General features: G+C 42.8%; 1 protein-coding gene across 4 annotated transcripts in view; it reads right to left on the reverse strand.

Moving 5' to 3' along the window:
* Positions 1-6,552: 6,552 nt before the first annotated feature.
* LOC127425230 (oxysterol-binding protein-related protein 10-like) overlaps positions 6,553-20,221 on the reverse strand; it is a 50,194-nt gene continuing 36,525 nt past the window's right edge. For 2 of the 4 annotated variants that reach the window (XM_051670969.1, XM_051670967.1), the window contains 6 exons: positions 15,164-15,307; positions 13,772-14,273; positions 13,288-13,474; positions 12,727-12,909; positions 9,406-9,559; positions 7,457-9,133 (listed from right to left, as the gene is read on the reverse strand). In XM_051670969.1, the coding sequence (XP_051526929.1) occupies positions 9,089-9,133; positions 9,406-9,559; positions 12,727-12,909; positions 13,288-13,474; positions 13,772-14,273; positions 15,164-15,307 (1,215 nt within the window). In that variant the 3' untranslated portion in view covers positions 7,457-9,088. Of the gene's footprint in view, positions 7,008-7,456; positions 9,134-9,405; positions 9,560-12,718; positions 12,910-13,287; positions 13,475-13,771; positions 14,274-15,163; positions 15,308-20,221 lie in introns of those variants that run through there. The other 2 variants (XM_051670968.1, XM_051670970.1) reach the window with 2 other exon arrangements.

The raw sequence follows: 20,221 nt of genomic DNA on the forward strand, positions 1-20,221 counted from the left end.
GAATGTAAAAGAAAAGTATTGGCATAATTTATTTTGGGTTGTACTATCCCTTTAAGGAAGCAAATTACAAGGGGGCCACAAGATGACTTAAAAATATTTAAAATAAACTATATTAATAATATTTAAAATGCTAAAAAAATACAGACATACAACATTTAAACTGACAGTTCCAGAAAGTTATGAAAAAACAAAATTAATAATTAATTATTTTAAACTATAAACACGCCTTATTTATGGGGGAAGGGGAGCTTTGTATATTGTCCTGGAAGATAAACAATTGTCAACAAACATTGAGAACTGCTGCATAGTACATTGCAGCTCCTTGGTAGATTATTCATTTATATGGAGTATTAGCACTATCTAGAGGACAACTTTGTATGCACCAGACATACTGTATCTGCTTGACAAGAGAGATGAACAGGTCTACAATTTTAAACATTTCCACGGTTCCGGATTTTATATAAAGGGAGGTCCGTGCCGCCCCCAGTGGCTGCCCATGTTGCCCATGCCTAAATCCGTCACTGGGTCAGGGAAACTGGAAACTTTGGAAAAGAAAAAACACTGTTACATTAAGGCGCTTACAATGGAAGTGAAGGTGGCAACGTAATTTCCCCACTGCAATTGTGGGATTCCCCCAGCGTACAAGCGCATATACGCGAACGTGAGGGACCGTCGATATTTTACACTGGTGTGTATAAATGGGTATCATTTATAGTGTATGTCCTTTTCCCACTGTAATCCCAGAAATGTTGAATTTTTTTCCAATTTGTCGACTTGTTGTTGGGCTCCATACTATGACGTTTGTTATTCGGTCTGTTCACGCACATGCGCACACCTCAAACACCCATCTGAACATTGCTTATGCGTTTGCATGCCCACATAAGCCGCGTTCTCCGGGAGAAACCCGGATGTGTTAAACTGCTTTCTCGTAATCCCTTAAACGGCGTATGGAAATCACCATTCTTGTTTACGTTTCAGAATGCCACTTTCTGCAAAAACCTGGAATAAACGGATTTCTTAAGTGCTTGTAAACGTGGTCAATTTGTATTTTAATGTTTATGGACTGACTTCATTCACTTTCATTGTAGGTGCCTTAATGTAACCGCATTTCTTTATTATTATTTTTATAAACGATGGACGAGCTGAAATTATTTTCTGTGGTAATCAACATTATGCCACAAATGCTGTCGATTGAGCTAAACTTGTATTGAGCTTGATTTTAAAATAATCCGAAATCCTTATGGTGATTTACATACCTCGGTTTTTAGAAAACCAACGGGCCGTACAGTAATATTGTCCTCAGAGCCAACAGCTTCCATCAGCCTTGGTTGATTGAAAATATACCATTTGGCCAGTTTCAAAGAGTTTGTGATTTAGAGCATGATTTTGAAATGCAGTTGAATGATATGTCTCATAGATATGCCTCACAGACTCTTACACTCGCCACTGAAAGGGTCAGATCTACTAACAGAGAGCAACTACTGAAGAAAAAAACAAAACAACGACACTCGAATATTCGGGTGCACTTAGTGACAGCTTATAGTCGTGAAGCAGCACAAATAAAACAAATCATTAAATCGAATTGGAATATTGTCAACAGTGATAGTGCTCTTCATGCTTTCTTTCAGGAAATGCCATCTGTTAGTTACAGGCATGCACCAACTATTAGGGATAAGGTTGCAGGCTATCTCCCTACTCCTGAAAAGAGAACATGGTTGAGGCCCTCAGCAGGCAATCATAGATGTGGGGATTGCAATCACTGCAGTAACATGATTAAAACAAATACATTTACTGATGTTTTCTCAAACAATTAAGTCTTTCATCAATTGCAATTCGTCCTGTGTTGTCTATAAATTGGAGTGTGAATGGCAATTTTTACATTGGTCGAAGAGAAAGGAAGCTCAAAAGGAGAGTGCCATACATACTACCAATTTGGTGTAACCAATGGCAAAACATTGTAAGGAAGCTGCCATTGCAGTGATCCTTCGAATGACAGGAATAGCCATAACCCATGTTCAATAAGAGGTGGTAATAGATTAAAACATCTACTTCAACAAGACACTTTTTGGATATATACACTCCGTGCTACTACGTTACCTGGTGTTAATGAAAAAATAGATTGTACACCTTTTTTTGTAGGGTCTTACAAATATGAATTAACATATATGTATGTATTGATCAGCTGATGATATTTTCACTGATGGCCAAGACTGTATATTGTGCATCTTTGTATTAGGGAATTGTACCCTGATGAAGACTTCTTTAGCCGAAACTCGTTGGCCATTTTAGATGTTGTAGCCCAGTTAAATAAAGGCTTTGTGGCGATTGAGTCTCAAATATCTGTTCGGTCTGAAGAATCAATGGATTCTCTGTTTATTATTGACAACTCACAAAGAAAACAATAACAAAGAGCTCACAGCAGCCAAAACAGCATCATCAACCAGCGACAGTGCCAGGTAAAGGTAACCATGACAACCAACAGCAGGCTGAACAAATGAACACACAAACATAAGCCAGATCTCTGTGAATTCTTAATATAACACAGATACTAATGTGTCTGACTACAAACAAGTGAGTGCATTACTGCCTCACACATCCCCCCAGAATTCACTAGGACTGGCCAAGTGTCCAGAACGATTCCAAAGTATGGGACCAGAGAAAGGGAAATGAGGCAGGGGGCATACCGTAGGCAAAGGGGGCTGTTGCTGGGTGGGCAGAAGAGTGTACGCCGGTGGCTGCACAGACTCCGGTGAGTGCACCAAAGGTGTCTTGCTAGGTGGTCAACCCCACCATGGTGGTTGAGCCACCTCAATAGAGCGGTCCAAATCCTGATGGGCCGGCTTAAGGCGGTCAACTGACCGCCTGTCTAGCTAACCTCCAACATCAAGTACAAACATTTTTTTCCAGCCTCCAAGACACGGTAAGACCTGTTGTAGGGCGGCTGAAGGGGACCTCGGTGAGCATCATGACAGACAAAGACATTCTGCTGTTAGCAGATCAGGTGGGAAATTAGTCTGAGGTCGGAGTCGGTCGGAAATCCTTGGCCTTATCCAAGAAAGAGTGCCACTGTTGGGAGGCAGACCAAGGAACTGTAGAGGTGAAGAAGAAATCGCCCGGAACCTGGAGGGTTTGACCAACAACTAGTTCAGCAGAGGATGAACCAAGGTATCTTAAGGTGCAGTTCGAAGTCCAAGCATCACCCAAGGAAGTTTGTCCACTCAGGAGTCACCCTGGAGACTAGCCCTGAGGGCAGCTTTCACTGAGCAATGAAAATGCTCGCACATTCCATTAGCCTGTGGGTGATAAGCCGCAGTTCGATGAAGTGAGACCCCCAAATTCTGGAAAATGGAAGTCCACAGCTCTGAGGTAAATTGAGTGCCACGGTCAGAAGAGAGGTCAGAAGGAACACCAAAACGGGCAATCCAAGTGCTAATGAATGCGCAAGCCACATCAGCTGTAGTGGATGACAGAGGGGTGGCTTCTGGCCAACGTGTAGCTCTGTCAATCATCGTAAGGAGGTGAGTGAAACCTCTGGATGGGGAAGGGGGCCAACGAGGTCTACGTTGACATGATCAAATCGCCGTTCCAGAACTGCAAAAGGCCGCAATGGCACCTGGGAGTGGTGACCAAACTTTGCCATACACACATCGACCCAATCACGGACATCCTCCTTTAAACCTTGCCAGACAAACTTAGCAGCAACCAGGCATTGGGAGGGTTTCCTACCCAGGTGCGACAGCCCGTGAATGACATCAAACACCCGCCTTTGCCAGCTCTTGGGTACCACGGGGCATTGGTGACCTGTGGACATGTCGCAAAGCAGACTAGTGCCAGCATCACTGAAAGGAACATCTGCCAGCTGGAGGCCTGTCTTTGCTGTTTTAGCTTGGATGTCAGCATCAGAGGCTTGATCTGCAGCCACGAGGTTGTAGTCGATGCCCAGGTGGACTGCGCTGGAAAGTGCATGGGAGAGGCAGTCAACTACAGGGTTGAGCGCATTTCAGCCTTTGTTGTAGATTTTTGCTTTTAAAAAAACCCACTTGATGCAAATAAGAACAAACGCTATCAACACTATTAATATTTTAAATGCACATTCACGCTTTTTAAACCACAATGATGGGGACTCTCAAAAATGCATTAGCCTATTAAGGGAAACAAGCTTAACACAAACGCACAAAGTGGGGTTCAGAAGTCTTGTTTGATTCAAAATCTAAATCAAACATGGAAATGCATTTTCAGGATACTGAAAAATGTATGACATAAAATTAATCTGAAATATTTAGGATTCCACAATTTTTAGGTCACTAAAATCAAGCAAATTTGTGATATTAGGAGTCTTAACTTTTGTTTTTCTTGCTTTGAAGAAGCACACAAAATCCTCTGTACAACATTCATACATCATGCTTGTATATCATGAATTATCGGATTTTGCACAAACTTTTACTCAAACTGTTATGCTTAAAATTTAATTTGGAATGAAAAATAAACTGAATTAAATTAGAAATAGAATAGAATAGAAATACACATATTCACGAGAGGACACAAACATGTGGAATTAGGGGAGAGGGTCGGCACAGTGATTAACAAGGAAAATGAAAAATGGCATTAACAGAGAAAGGACCATTAAAAATGAAAAAGATTGTAAATTATAACAAAATCTAAAAGACTGTAAATTCCCTGGTCTAACACAAGTTCAAATAATAATGGTCTGACAACTGTACACCCCTAACCATAACATTTTTTAAACACACTAAAATTTAAACTACACTGAAAACTGATGAATAATCTCACTAGATTCCTATTATTCTGTTACAGCAGTCACTGGGTCATTGGGTCATTACATGCATTACAGTTTTGTTTATTTTATCCATTATAGTTCTGGCTTTTTCTCTATGGAACAAATATTCTCCAAGATCTCCAAGAAGTGAGTATATTATTAATTTGAATTCCTTCACCTGAAATAATTCCCTGCTTATTTACAAATGTTTACACAATTACAGTATACTAAGGAAATTATTTATGTCATTGGAATTTTAGACAGATAGATATTTCTGTGGATACTCAATGGCATGATTCTATGCGGGACTGTCTGCTTGCTGACCAATGAAAGACGGGGGAGTGTACAATAAAGTGCATATAAGTATTTTCAGAGTGTACTTCATGGTGTTTAATGGGAGTGGACGGTTGCTGCAGAGCTCTTTTGCCGCGTTTTTTTTGCCACAATTCTCTGATTGGTGGATTGTGTATCTTCAGGATTATGGGTAGTGTAGTTCTTCAGCACAAATTCCACTATGAAACACATTTTTACACTTGAAGATGAAATAACGTGGACTTATGGCTTTAACAGAAGCATATACCACATTTACAATTACATTTATTAATTTAGCAGATGCTTTTATCCAAAGCGACTTAAAAAAGGAGGAAGGATACAATATAAGCGATTTGTCTTAAGGAGGCAGTAGTGCGAAAAGTGCTGCTTTACAAAGTTTTAACTGCATTAGAAAAATATTAGGGTTTGTTTTTTATCTATTTTTTATTGCATGGTCAAGTGCTCACGAAAAAGTAGTGTTTCTAGCCATTTTTTGAAGACAGAGAGGCAGTCTGCTTCACAGATTGAGTTTACATTTATGCATTTGGCAGATGCTTTTATCCAAAGTGACATACAGTGCACTTATTACAGGGACAATCCCCCTGGAGCAACCTGGATTTAAATTCCTTGCTCAAGGACACAATGGTGATGGCTGTGGGGATTGAACCAGCTATGTGCTTTAGCCCACTACACCACCACCACTCACAGTTGGGACGGTTGTTCCACCACAGGGGTACAGTGAAGCCAAAAGGCGGGGACAGTGATATGGTGCCTCTATGTATTGGTACCACAAGACACCGTTCATTTGCAGACCACAGCCTTCTAGTAATGTAGCTTTGCATTAATGATTTTAACTTTGCATGAATGAGCTCAGTCTTAGCCAGGTTGAGTTAAAAGGTGGTGTTCTTTCATCCAGGCCAAGATGTCTGCCAGGGCTGGAAAGGCAAGTAGAGCTACCAGTGGTAAGAAGACCCATGTGCTTAAACAATGGGTCCCAGTGATGTTGTGTATATAGAGAAGACAAGTGTCCCAAGCACTGAGCCCTGGGGTACCCCAGTAAGTAGCTGATGTGACTCCTCACCTCTCCAGGCTACCTTGAAAGACCTACCTGAGAGATAGAACTTGAACCAGCCAAGCACAGTTCCTGTGATGCCCAGAGTAGAGAGGGTGGGCAGGAGGATCTGATGGTTGACTGATAGGTCCAGCAGAATGAGAACGGATGATCTAGATCCAGCTCTCACCTGTCTTAGGGATTCTGTGACAGACAGCAGGGCAGTCTCGGTGGAGACTCTGATGTTGTTAATACTGTAGCGATAAAAATGTTGAAATCTGGCACATTGATTAAGAGATGTCTGAACAGACCAACCAACATCAGTGCAAAATATCTATACTTATAATCAACAACCTAAAATCAATAGTTTTTTATATTCCCATTGTTTTTTTATTCAATAACATCATATGCAATGCTTCATGGGATTGTAGTTTGTGCCCTTATGAAAGATGGTAAGTACACAGTCTTGTACCTTTATCTTTATGTCTGATTTTCAAATATTTTTTGCCTCAAAACAAAGTTTGTGATGTTGTGATTCTCCTCAGAGCTGGTTGGTTTGGTTCATGGCTTAAAACTCTTTAATGAAGGATTTTATTAAAAGTCTATGGAAGAAATGAATGGGGAAAATACTTCTATCAGGAAGACTCGCAGACTTGAGTAAAGTTTTAGATGACATTTATGTGATGAATATGAAACAGGAATGTAATGTCTCTCTTTGGTGTAAGCCCTCTCTGGCGGTCCGAAGAAGTTGTATTCGGAACCGTCATATCCTGCCGGAGATAGGAGGCAGGGGCGAGGAGCCTACCCCCGTACAGGACGGGACTCAACTGGTGGTTGTGGGGTGGTGGAGGTTGCCGTGTTAGCACACTGAAACAGCAATGTGATAGATTGTGAGCAGACTTATAAAGCAATGGCTTACATGTGATTGGCTAGGAATTACCTAGCTAATGGTGCGATGATGTACAGTTGCTAGTCTTCCTGCTAGAACTACACTGCGCTTACATTTCCAGAACCCAGACAGCTGAAAAAGTGGACAGGCACTGTTGCTCTCTATTATAATTTACTTCCTCCATGATTCTTAAATCTAATCTATAATTCTATACAGCGGACACACCCCCAACTCGGAAAGTTGGGGCATGAAAGTTTTCCACTGGCAATTACGAATTTGTGGTGGCATTTCATATGCCTTAAATACGTAAACTCGTAAATAGATCATTCCGACATGACTTCAGCACACCAATATGTCTGATAACATCCAGACATCATTCAATAATATTTTAGCATAGTTTAAAATAAATGTCAGAGAAACACAACAGTATGCTCTGATTGCCATGGCAAGTTTATTTCAAATAAAAAAATTTAAAAAAAAAATCAGTCAAATCAAATTAAAGTTATTCATATTTTATAACAATATTGGTTTGATGGAGAGCATCCCATGGAGAATTGGAAATACTTCCAGAACCAGAGCCACTGATCTCAACAGATAGATACACAGTGGAAAATCTTACATCAAATATCATTCAGCATCATAATTAGGTTGTTTTGGTAAAAAACCTGCATTTATAATAGAAGGTTTTCCATGTTAATATGAAGTCAGGTTTCAGTCCTAGATCATCGGTTTCAGGGAAGTTTAACAATGTAAACCGGCTAGAGTAATAGTAATAGTAATCATCATCTGTCAGGAAAGATAATTACTCAAAACAGCACATGGAGAGGATTTCCTGCATTGAATAGACATGGTCGTTCATTTAACATTTAACAGAATCACAGTGTCAGCTGACTGATCACAAGCTCGCCTTATTGGTGAAAACACTCAAAGTTTTTATCCATTTCAATCTCACAGTTGCATTACCCAAAACATCAGATCAAGGATTGCGAGTGTATTGTTGTGCATTTCTGGATAGGTTTCACAATACTTGTCAAGAACACGTCAAGGTCATATTTCACCACAAAATAAAAAATTCGAAATTGTATTTTGCATTACGTTCTCCAGCCTGAGGCAAAGAAGGGAGGAGTATGACGAGGAGGAGGGTGGGGCCGGGCCGTGAGTGCACACACCCGGCCCCCAGTTGGGCTAATCATCCGAGGAGAGGGATAAGGCCGAGCCGGATGTGGCGGTTCGAGAAAGAGAGAGCCACATTCAGCTGCCGTGTGTGTTTATCTTTGTGTCTTTTTGTTTACGTTTTCTGTTTAAGACAAAAAAAACATTTTTTTTTTTCATTGTGACATTATTTTCATGACAATGAATCATATTTTATTTTAAGCATATTTGCTGTTTTGTTGTTATATTGACTCTGTTGTAAAGTGATCTTGAGCTGTTGTAAAGGCGCTATATAAACAATTGAATGTTAAAAATATATATATTTAAATTGTAAAGTGGTTATACATCTTGGTAGTTTCTGTTGTACCATTTTTAATTTTAAAAATGTATTACAGTGGTCCTAAAATGGGCTTAATTTTCTTTATTCAAAACATACTTTATTTTGTTTGTCCTTTAATATTGGGATGAAACGTGACCTGGACATGTTTTTGTGAGATTCACTCTTCTGTTAAAGGCTTAAAAGCTTGAATATATATATTGAATATAAAATAAAAATTTTTTGATTAAACACAATCTGGTCATAAATCAATCTCTCTCTTACTCTGTTGACAAAACATCAAATGGCAAATCACATAAATTCTGTATATACATGTATCACCCCAAAGGTTTGGTTAGGTATTGTGAAAAATTATATATAATTTATACAGAATATAAAAGTTCTATGCTATGTGTTTGTGTCCATATACAACATGCACGTCGATTTCTGTACAAATCAGTCTGATTTCCTGCGGTCTATATTGTGATGCATCAAAGTGCATCCATATTCTCCTGAATGTGAGATCCAGTCTTTGTTTTTGATCGTTTTCAACCTCACCTGGTCAAAGGTTGTTTGATTTTTCAGCTCATCTCAGTGTGTCTTCCATAATGGGTTTCTGTACACCCAACCGTCACCCTGCGCACAAAGAAACAAAGACATTAATCGACTTTTGAGCATTTAGAAGAAACTCCAAAATGCTCTGAAAATTAATTTAATAGAAAGCATCGTCACAATACCCTCCTGAGGTCTAACATTTTTTTATGTTTTTTTATGTTTTCTGACTGTCTAATGCATATTAAAACAAATAGTTAGAACTTTCATTAAAACAGCAAGCTCCAATCTCAAAGCAACGAGTTTTTAAAATTCACTAACTGTAGAGGTCAGGTTTAGGACTAAACTAAATGCACCTCTTTGCTGAAGTATGTGGGTTTCCAGGTCACGTTGTTAGCGGCTCTCTGTCTCTCCTCTGATCTCTGGTCTTCTTCTAACACATGCTTGTGTTCAGTTGCCAGATCAACATTGCCATCCTTCAACGCTCTGGTGACGTGCTGCCAAAGACGCCTAAACTCACAACACATACAGACCAGTAGAATATCACAATCACCATCTAAAAATTTACTTTTACAACACTTGCCATTGACAGGTAAATTGAGAAAAATTTCTGACTGTAAATATTTCCACAAAAAAAAAAAAAAAAAACTATTGCCAGTTTTACTCAATCCTGTCATGTTCATATTACTAAAAATATTCATGTAACCAAGGGAACTTCTTTTAACTGAGTTAATTAAACAAAAAATGTCTTGTCAGCTTTACTTAATCAATTTGCTTTGAGATTTTTTATGTTTTGGTTACCTGAAACTGGGCAGGGGATTTCTAGTTCCCGGCATACTTCAAATGGGAGATTAAATGCCCAAATTAAATTTTATTTTATGTGTCTTTGTGCAAGAGGAATATAAAGGGGGAGACTTGTTTGTGTTTAATGTTTTATGTTTTTTTGTTTGTTTGTTTGTTTTTGGGGGGGGGGGGGTTATTATCCCCTTTTCTCCCAATTTGGAATGCCCAATTCCCACTACTTAGTAGGTCCTCGTGGTGGCGCGGTTACTCACCTCAATCTGGGTGGCGGAGGACAAGTCTCAGTTGCCTCTGCTTCTGAGACAGTCAAAACCGTCATGTGGCTCGCTGTGCATGACACCTGTGCAGGAGACTCACAGCATGTGGAGGCTCATGCTACTCTCCGCGATCTATGCACAATTTACCACACGCCCCATTGAGAGCGAGAACCACTAATCACGACCACAAGGTGGTTACCCCATGTGACTCTACCCTCCCTAGCAACCGGGCCAATTTGGTTGCTTAGGAGACCTGGCTGGAGTCACTCAGCACGCCCTGGATTCAAACTCGCGACTCCAGGGGTGGTAGTCAGCGTCAATACTCGCTGAGCTACCTAGGCCCCAATTTTTTTGTTATGTTGACATTTAGAGGAGTTTCTGTTATGTTGTAGTTTTGTGGGTTACAATTATGGTGAAGAGTGGAGCTTGAGACTAGGTTGAGGACCAATACATTTTGAGTATTCTACATGTTGCTTATAAGTTGAGCAATTGTTGTGCTAATCATAATGTAGTGACCTAGCTGCACTTCCTACCAGCATGTTTAGCATGCCAACATTTCCTGTCACTAGCTAGTGTATCACTTGATGCGTTTCGGGTGATTTATCATGGATAAAAAACCCCACATAAGAATGTAGACAGATCACATTTAAGGTGTAAACACTAATCCGTCCTGAATGCACCCTGGCAGCAGTGAAGCACCGCCCCTCACCTGTCAATCAACCACTTTGCAGGTTACGAGTGGTTTTAAAAGGAAATAACTGTCCGATTGGACATTTTTAAAAAGCGTATACATAGAAATCACGAGAGCTTCACAGATCTTCTTTAGTGTGTCTGAGATCAACACAGATGACAAGCACGAACACCTGAAGCTTCTTTAACACAGGTAATACACTAAAATAAATAATTTTGCTTGACATGTTGCGTTTTTGCTTATGTTGAATTTCAACCTCATCTGGGAGAAACAGCGCACCGTTTTTTTCGCGTTTCTTTGTCTTTAATGAATTTGTTGCACTTTAAGATCATGCAGTAGCACATTGATATAGTGACTGATGTATGTCATCATGAAACAGAGATCCTCCTCTCCAAATCCGAACACAAGTGGTCACAGGAGACACATTTAAGGGTTAGTTCACCCAAAAATGTCTTTCCTTCTTCAGCAGAACTGAAATGAAGCTTTTTATAAGCACATTTCAGCTCTTTATGTCCATACAATGCAAGTAAACAGGTGCCATTAGACTGCTGGCTGTTTGATGGTCCAAAAGGCGTATTTAGGCAACATAAAATAATCCACACAACTCCAGTCAAATCGATAGATTTGTGTAAAAAATAAATTGATAATTACAACTTTATTCACATTCAAAAATTGCTTCCTGCCAGCAGTCGACACATCAGTGACATAAGCGTAATGGTGCGTTCACGCGAGAAGTCGGAAGTGCTCGCGTATACAACAGAGGAACGAACATCACACGAGAGTTTGGTCATTTCAAACAGCAACCGAAAGCAATGATTTAAGTTAAAAAGATGTTGATTACTTTTATGCTGCCTAAATATAACTTTCTGACCATCAAACAGCCAGCAGACTGATGGCACCTGTTTATATGCATTGTATGGATAAACAGAGCTGAAATGTGCTTATAAAAATCTTCACTTTGGTTCTGCTGAAGAAAGAAAGTCATACACATCTGGGATTTATTTCAAGCGTGTGGAACCTCTGTCCATGATTGGATTGAGTTCAGCCAAAGAGTTATATTTTGCTAAATACAGTTTTATGACCAGTTCTCTATTGATAAAACATGCCTAGGGGGCCTGGGTAGCTCAGCGAGTAATGATGCTGACTACCACCCCTGGAGTTCGTGAGTTCGAATCCAGGGCGTGCTGAGTGACTCCAGCCAGGACTCCTAAGCAACCAAATTGGCCCGGTTGCTAGGGAGGGTAGAGTCACATGGGGTAACCTCCTCATGGTCGCTATAATGTGGTTCTCACTCTTGGTGTGGCGCGTGGTGAGTTGTGCGTGGATGCCGCGGTGGATGGCATGAAGCCTCCACACGCGCTATGTCTCCGCGTTAACGCGCTCAACAAGACATGTGATAAGATGCGCAGATTGACGGTCTCAGACGCGGAGGCAACTGAGATTCGTCCTTCGCCACCCGGATTGAGGCAAGTCACTACACCACCACGAGGACTTAGAGCGCATTGGGAATTGGACATTCCAAATTGGGGAGAAAAAGGGGAGAAAATAAAAATAATTAAATAAAAAAATAAAATAAAAAAACATGCCTGATTTTATTAATTCACATTGCTTGTGTCAGATAAAACTTTTGTCAAATCCATCTTACATTGTGGTAATTCCTAAAACTTTTATAAGCCAACTTGCTGGTAGCTTTATTCACTCACCAAAGCCATTTTTTATTCACTTAGAAAGTATTAATTTTGCACCGTGTTCATTATGAATACAAATGATGCAAATGTATTTAGAAGAATGTTATACAGTGGGTGCAAGATTGAGTTTATCTTTAAAAAAATACTAAAAAGATTCAGTAATACATTTTTAAATCTTTTACAAATTGTAAAAAGTCTTTGTAAATAATTTATCTTGCTGTCTGATGTGTACCTGCTCACCTTGATTCGGTCCGCCCCTGTTTCTCCACTGGTTGAATCAGTTTTCTGATGACGGGCATTTTGGTGGTGTCAATCACTTTGGTCTCTCCGCTGCTGTAGGTGAACTCTAGTGTCCCGTTCCACTCGCCCTGAGCTTTACACACGATGAGACCGCTGGAGTTCAGCTTGACTTCTGCAGTTACCCTGAAGAACACGCATCTTTATTACATAGCTCAGGAGACTTAATGAAGTTCTCAATTGTGTCTCATTAAAGTATCAACTTTGTCTCAGATGTTGTTTCTCCTTAAATTCCGCTGGAGAAGTAAAACTAGACACAAACAGTTGTTGTGTTGACATACAGCAAGAGTATAGAGCGATCAATTGAATGTGGATAGCATAGCTCATATCATTTGATCATGGGAGAATTTGATGAGAAATGTTTGAGATCTCTGACTTTGGTCTATTGGCAAATTTGAGCACAGTTTGAGACAATGTTGAGAACTCTAGAAGAGACACTCAGAAGTGTCCATTTATTCTTACTGCTGTCTAGAGAAACAGTGGAGATAAAATCTCTATAAAGACCTGTGAACTTTGCCCCCATAAAAGGGTTTGGTGTGGAATGTGACATTGGCAGAGTATCCCGTCTTGACACAGCTGATCGTGACCTTTCCCCCCAGCTCTACCCACGGGACAGTGAGGATTGAGCGAGCATATGCACTCGGGAAAGAAAACACATACTCCTCACCGTGGTCCTGCAGATACAACACACCTGAAGGACAAAGGGCAAAGGTCAAAACTGTGCCTAAATCAAAACTAAATAAAGCTGGAGGTGCACGTTACACTTGACATTATAAACTAGATTACAGACAAGTAGGGTAAGTTAAGTTTAAACCAGTTGTGTGTGAGTAGACCCCTATCTGGGTTTGAATTTGAGTTTTTTTGCAACATTGTGCCAACTGTTGACTTTCATAAATCAAATGTATGCAGATACCAGTATACAGTATGACCCAGGAAAATGGAACAAACAAGACCCCTTTTTTTGAGTAGGTAAAGATCCATCACCCACCTTCGCCCACCATGGAGACACCCACCGACATGCCCATGAACTTGCTCTTGGTCCACACGTGTGTATTGACACACATGCCTCTCTCCGCACACTCGCAGTAAAACCCCGACACTGGAGGATGATGAGAAACCTGCTCCGCCACAAAACGCACTCTATAACAGTCTGACCCTGCCTCCACTGCCTCCTGATTGGTCCTCATACATGTCTCTCGTGCCCCTGACCCCACAGAATGGTTGCAGGTTCTTAAAGGGCGGACTTGGTCTCGTGGGACCTCCCATGAGCAGTGGAACGTCTCACCCAGCACCGGGTTGTAGGGCTTCTTCGCAACAGCACCCTTGCGTCCTTCGTGGAAGGCGGTCAGGTAGTATTCGACGAAACGCACCATTCGCTCCTCTGGTGTGCTGCCCGTGGAGATGGCCAGGAACAGATCTGGATGAGCCATGAAGTTGGCGTACATCTCCAATAGAGAGCGTTTCTCCAAGATGAATGTAGGAAGAACCACCTACACATAGAAGAAAGAGAGCGAGAGGAAACACTGTAGAAACATGTCTGAAACCACTTAGCAAAGGCGATCATCACTATTACTATTGCTCATACTTGGGTTTAGGGATTTGAACAAACCCCTAATCCTAAAATGACACCTCAAATCATGTGTCTTGTTGAGGAGAGATGTGCTGTTACTTTACTAAGCGATCAGACTTTTGATTCTCACCAGGCAGATGATTAAATAGGTGGAAAAAAACCCATAGACATAAAAAGTTCATGACCGTGGTGACATTTTTGGAAAATGAAAATGAATTTTGGCACTAAAAGCGAATTAAATGTTATCGAATTTGAAATCAACAAAACTGACCTCCCTACCCTAAACCTTAAACCTAAACCTAACCAATAGTGTCATGAAAAGCTAATTTTGTGGTGCTTCTATGACACTTTCGACTCATGTCAACCCACGTGCTCTCCAGGACTCGTACCCCAGTCCTTTACAAGTGCAACGCTCTATCAGTTGAGCTACTGCACAATTTGATCACACTCGAACAAGCTTGTCAATGTAGTTGGTTATGTAATGCAAACATTAAAATGAGTCATGCGCTATAGTAAAAGTGTTTAGATGTCATAAGATAGCACTGTGTGAGGAACAGAGTGAAAAGTAAGTGTTTATGAACTGATAATCTGCCATTTTACTCGTGATTTGTGTGAAAGTGAATAAAAGTAATTGTCGTTGTAGCGCCTCTAGTGTTTATTTCACCAGGAAACTGCTGCGATACGAACAAGCCACGTGTAAATGATTTGGTATAGTAACGTGATTATGTGAGTTGTTTATTGTGCATGCAAATTCAAAATGAATTGTCCTTAGGACCTTCTCTGTCTTGGTGTGTGTGTTAGTGTTGGTACCCGTGTGAGATCCATGCCCAGTTTGAGTTGGGACAGCAGATGTAGAATAACACTCCTCTGATCATCCAACATGCCCAGATCTTCCTCAACATTATCCTCTGAATCCATCACCTCCTCACCCGGAGAAATCACCTCCATAGCGTCCTATAACCAACACACAAACAACACACTCTACACAGCCAGCATGTGTCTTAATAAACAGAATTTCTCTATGATTTATTTAAAATAATAAATTATATATTATAATATAATATATTAATAATAATTCATTACATTTGTTGGTGAGCACCAGGTTGTAAATTAGACGTTATAAACGAAACATCAAAATGCACAAAAATACTAATAATAAGTACTTATTAAATACACAATCCAATATTATATGTTAAGAATGCAATTGCATATTCTGCACTGAGTGTGTTTGCATGCACAGCAAAACGCTAATAACCCTCATAAATTAGCTTATTTGAACAAATCTGACAACGCAAGAAAACGTCATGGTTACTTGTGTAACCTCCGTTCCCTGATGGAGGGAACAAGACGTTGTGTCGATGTAGTGACACTAGGGGTCACTCTTGGGAGCCCGAGACACCTCTGGTCTTTGATAAAAGGCCAATGAAAATTGGCGAGTGGTATTTGTATGCCACTCCCCCGGACATACGGGTATAAAAGGAGCTGGTATGCAACCACTCATTCAGGTTTTATGCTGAGGAGCCGATATAAGGTCCAGCCATTTCAGCGGGTAGTTCAGCGTTGTGGCAGGAGGGACACAACGTATCGTTCCCTCCATCAGGGAACGGAGGTTACACAAGTAACCATGACATTCCCTATCTGTCACTCACTCGACGTTGTGTCGATGTAGTGACACTAGGGGTCCCTATACAAAATGCCACAACTGGCTGAACTGTGTTACGTGAACTGGCTGTGCCTCATAGCCAGCACACCAGGCTGACACGTAACCTCCCCCAACATAGTTATGAGTGTTGAACGGCCCTTTTTGGGGACAAGTCGACTACCCAAAAGATAGAGACAGGCTTAACCCAGTCGTGGCCTCTTTGCCCCTTCTCTTTTTCCACTCCCTAAAAAAGAAGGGGAATTATCCAACTGGGCCGCCAGGTCTAGTCGGGGGGTGTCCCTCCCAAGGGGAAGACACCGCGGAGACCACACCTCGCCCAAAGAGAGGGGGGGATATTTAAGTGGAAGAATACATCACATGGTCTTTCCAACCATGTGGAGAGCCTTCAAGGTAGATCCTGCCCAATGGGGGAGGAGTTACTACAAACATGGAGACTGGGGCAGAGGGGTTCTGCCCAAGGAAGACGCAGTTTTCCAGCAGGGAAACGAACTAGCGGAAGATATATATCGCATGGGGTTAGCCTTACAGGGAACCGCCACATGCGGAGCACCTACCCCAGAACAGGGCTCTTAGTTAGCGTGTGTACTGGGCCAACAGCGAGTTCCTTCTCGCGTTTCACCACGTCGTGGCCGTGCTGAGTCTAGGGACATCGAAGCACTTACCTGGCTCCTTGTGACCACCCCCGGAACAACCTGGGATGGGGGAGGAAGAGGCCTGTCTTTGTAACCCGTGGAGACTGCCATATCGGGGGCGGCTGTGTGCCACAGCTGGGTGCTCAGGGGTGGAAAGGGCACCGCTGGAGTGCCAATCCTGCAAGAAAAAGCCAGTGGACGGTAGTCGTGGTGACGACCGTACGCACCGGGTCTGTGACCCAGGGAGGAAGGAAGCCGCTCTTTTGCTGAACTGTTGGGTACTGCAGCCACTTGGGCGTGCGACGAAATCAAACAAAAAGGCAACAAAAGATTTTCCACCCGGCCCTCCACCAGGGGATGGAGTGGTCTTCCTACCAGCTCCACGTAAGTGGGTTCCCTCGTCCCTGGGTTTCCCATCTCAGGGGCGCTTCGAGGACCTCCATGGGTTCTTCGGTGCCGGCTGTGAGACGGGTGGCGTTGGCTTCCTGCGGTGGGCTCCACGCCGGGGCCGGGCCGAATGGGTGGGCTGCGGCAGAGCCAGTGCAGTCACAGCAGGGGGACGACCTTGGCGATGAGCAGACGGGGTGCGGGATCTTGAGCCGCGCCGGGGCAGGATGTGCCGGATTGCCTCCGTCTGCTGCATCACCGTCGAGAACTGCTGGGCAAAGTCCTCGACGGTGTCGCCGAATAGGCCCGCCTGGGAAATGGGGGCAGCAAGGAACCGTGTCTTGTCGGCCTCGCCCATCTCGACCAGGTTGAGCCAAAGGTGGCGCTCCTGGACCACTAGTGTGGCCATAATCCGCCCGAGAGACCGCGCCATGACCTTCGTCGCCCGGAGGGCGAGGTCGGTCACCGAGCGCAGTTCCTGCATTAAATCTGGGGCGGAACTACCCTCGTGCAGTTCTTTCAGCGCCTTGGCTTGGTGGACCTGCAGGAGAGCCATGGCGTGCAGGGCAGAGGCGGCTTGTCCAGCAGCACTGTAGGCTTTAGCCATCAGGGACGATGTGAGCCTACAGGGCTTGGACGGGAGCTTAGGGCGTCCATGCCAGGTGGCGGTGCTCTACGGGCATAGGTGCACCATGAGCACCTTATCCACCGGGGAATCGGCGTATAGCCCTTGGGTAGTGAGAGCGGGGGAACTGCGGAGTTGGGGCCAGGCAGTGAAAGGTGCCTCTCACGACTTCGTCAGCATCTCATGCACTTCCGGGAAGAATGGCACTGGAGCGGGGCGCGGCTGCTTTGAGTGGCGCCGCGAGCCCAGAAACCTATCATCAAGCCGCGAGGGTTCAGGGGAGAGCGGAGGGTTCCACTCTAACCTGACGCTCGCGGCCACCCGGGAAAGCATGTCCATCATTTCGGCATCGGCCTGTGACTGGGCGATCGTCCCCGAAGGGGGAAGCCCAGCTGAGGCTTCTGCGTCCGACTGGACAAGCCCGCTCTCCGATGCTGCACTCGAGAAGTCATCATCTTCGCGGGCTCCGAACAAGAAGCCAGACTCGCCATGAGACGAGCCAGCGAACTCATCCGGAAGCCCAATTGGGGCAGACGAGCGTGCTGGGGAATGGGAGGTCTGCGGGGGGATACCCGGCAGAGATGATCCCATTGGGGTCCCCAAATCACCCCCAGTGCTAGCCGCGCTGGCCTCATACCCGTAGGTATCTCTTACAAAAGCAAGCCGCGACCGCAACATTGCCATGGTCATGTTCTCGCAGTGAGAACATGAACCATTCACAAACGCTGCCTCCGTGTGGGTCGTGCCCAGACATGAAAGACAGCGATCATGACCATCCGAAGTTGAGAGATAACGACCGCAACCAGGAATAACACACAATCGGAAAGGCATCTTTGAAAAGACGCGTCTTTAAAAAGACGTTCCGTGTGTGCGCTTTTTTAGAGAAATATATACTCTTTTAGAGGGGGAAAAAGGCTCTTTCAGAAAATATACTCTCTAGTTTTTCTGCCGAAGCGCCCAGGGGCATTCTCTGCAGTGCACCAGTGCAGAGGAGGGAGAAGCCACTGAAATGCACCGTCAGATCCAGCAGAGGTGAATGAACAGTAGTATTCAGCTCAATGAGCATGACCGTTCGGCTCCGAAGAGAAAATCTGAATGAGTGGTTGCATACCAGCTCCTTTTATACCCGTATGTCCGGGGGAGTGGCATGCAAATACCACTCGCCAATTTTCATTGGCCTTTTATCAAAGACCAGAGGTGTCTCGGGCTCCCAAGAGTGACCCCTAGTGTCACTACATCAACACAACTTCGAGTGAGTGACAGATAGGGAACCGTGTTTACATGAGATCCATGACCTCACATAATCAGTCGCATCATGTTAAATGCTTATTTTCGGCATAGTAGTTGTACTTTTATCCGTCTTTTTGTAGTAAATCTTAGATCATATGTTTAGTGAGTGATTGAGTTTACATGTAAATTTAATAATCTCTCTTGCTCGGGGGCCTGGGTAGCTCAGTGGTAAAGACGCTGGCTACCCCCCCTGGGGTATGCTAGTTCGCTAGTTAGAATCCCAGGGCATGCTGAGTGACTCCAGACAGGTCTCCTAAGCAACCAAATTGGCCCAGTTGCTAGGGAGGGTAGAGTCACATGGGGTAACCTCCTCGTGGTCGCTATAATGTGGATCGTTCTCCATGGGGCGCGTGGTGAGTTGAGCGTGGTTGCCGCGGTGGATGGCGTTAAGCCTCCACACATGCTATGTCTCCGTGGCAACGCGCTTAACAAACCATGTGTTTAGATGCTCGGGTTGATGATCTCAAACGCGGAGGCAACTGGGATTTGTCCTCCGCCACCCGGATTGAGGTGAATCACTATGCAACCACAAGGACTTAAAAGCACATTGGGAATTGGGCATTCCAAATTGGGAGAAAAGCTCTCTCATGCTCAGAGCATTAGATCTTTGAGATGGAAAAGATCACATTAGATTTGACCCCAAAAACCACTAAAGACTGTTAAAGAATTGCTAACGGTAACATCTTGAATGAAATATTGCACTATATTCCATTAACATTATGAGCAAATGAGTACACTGTGTTCTGGGGATCCTTTCTGTTCTTGTTTTTTTCTCGGTGCTTTTTGGAACTTAATTTCAATGTTCAAATTCAAAGTACTTTACTAGCATGATTGTGTTTACAATATTGCCAAAGCATCTATACAAACAACAAAAGCTGACAAGAAAAATCTTAATTATAACAAATAATTATAAATGATGATAAAAAAAATATATATATATATGGTGCCAGTGTGACGGACAGACTGATAGTCGGTCTCCATTTGAACTTTTTCCGTTTTATTCATTATTTACCGTATTTATTTGGGGTTTGCTTTAATTTCCCGGTTTTACTAGAGTGGGTGTTCCCTATGGGAGTGCGCACCTGTGGGGACTGCTCATTTGATTTATTAAAGGAAATCTGTTTTAAAAACCATTTATTGTATTTATTTACTGATTCTTATTTTAACTCTTGATTTTAATCATTATTTATACCTGTAATTTAATCTAACCCTTGTGCGTCAATTTAAAAAAGTTACTCAGAGGTCCTTAGAGGACACAAATATCTGCGTCA

The sequence above is a fragment of the Myxocyprinus asiaticus genome, chromosome 34 (genome assembly GCF_019703515.2).
Source record: "Myxocyprinus asiaticus isolate MX2 ecotype Aquarium Trade chromosome 34, UBuf_Myxa_2, whole genome shotgun sequence".
In the NCBI taxonomy this organism is placed as follows: domain Eukaryota; kingdom Metazoa; phylum Chordata; class Actinopteri; order Cypriniformes; family Catostomidae; genus Myxocyprinus; species Myxocyprinus asiaticus.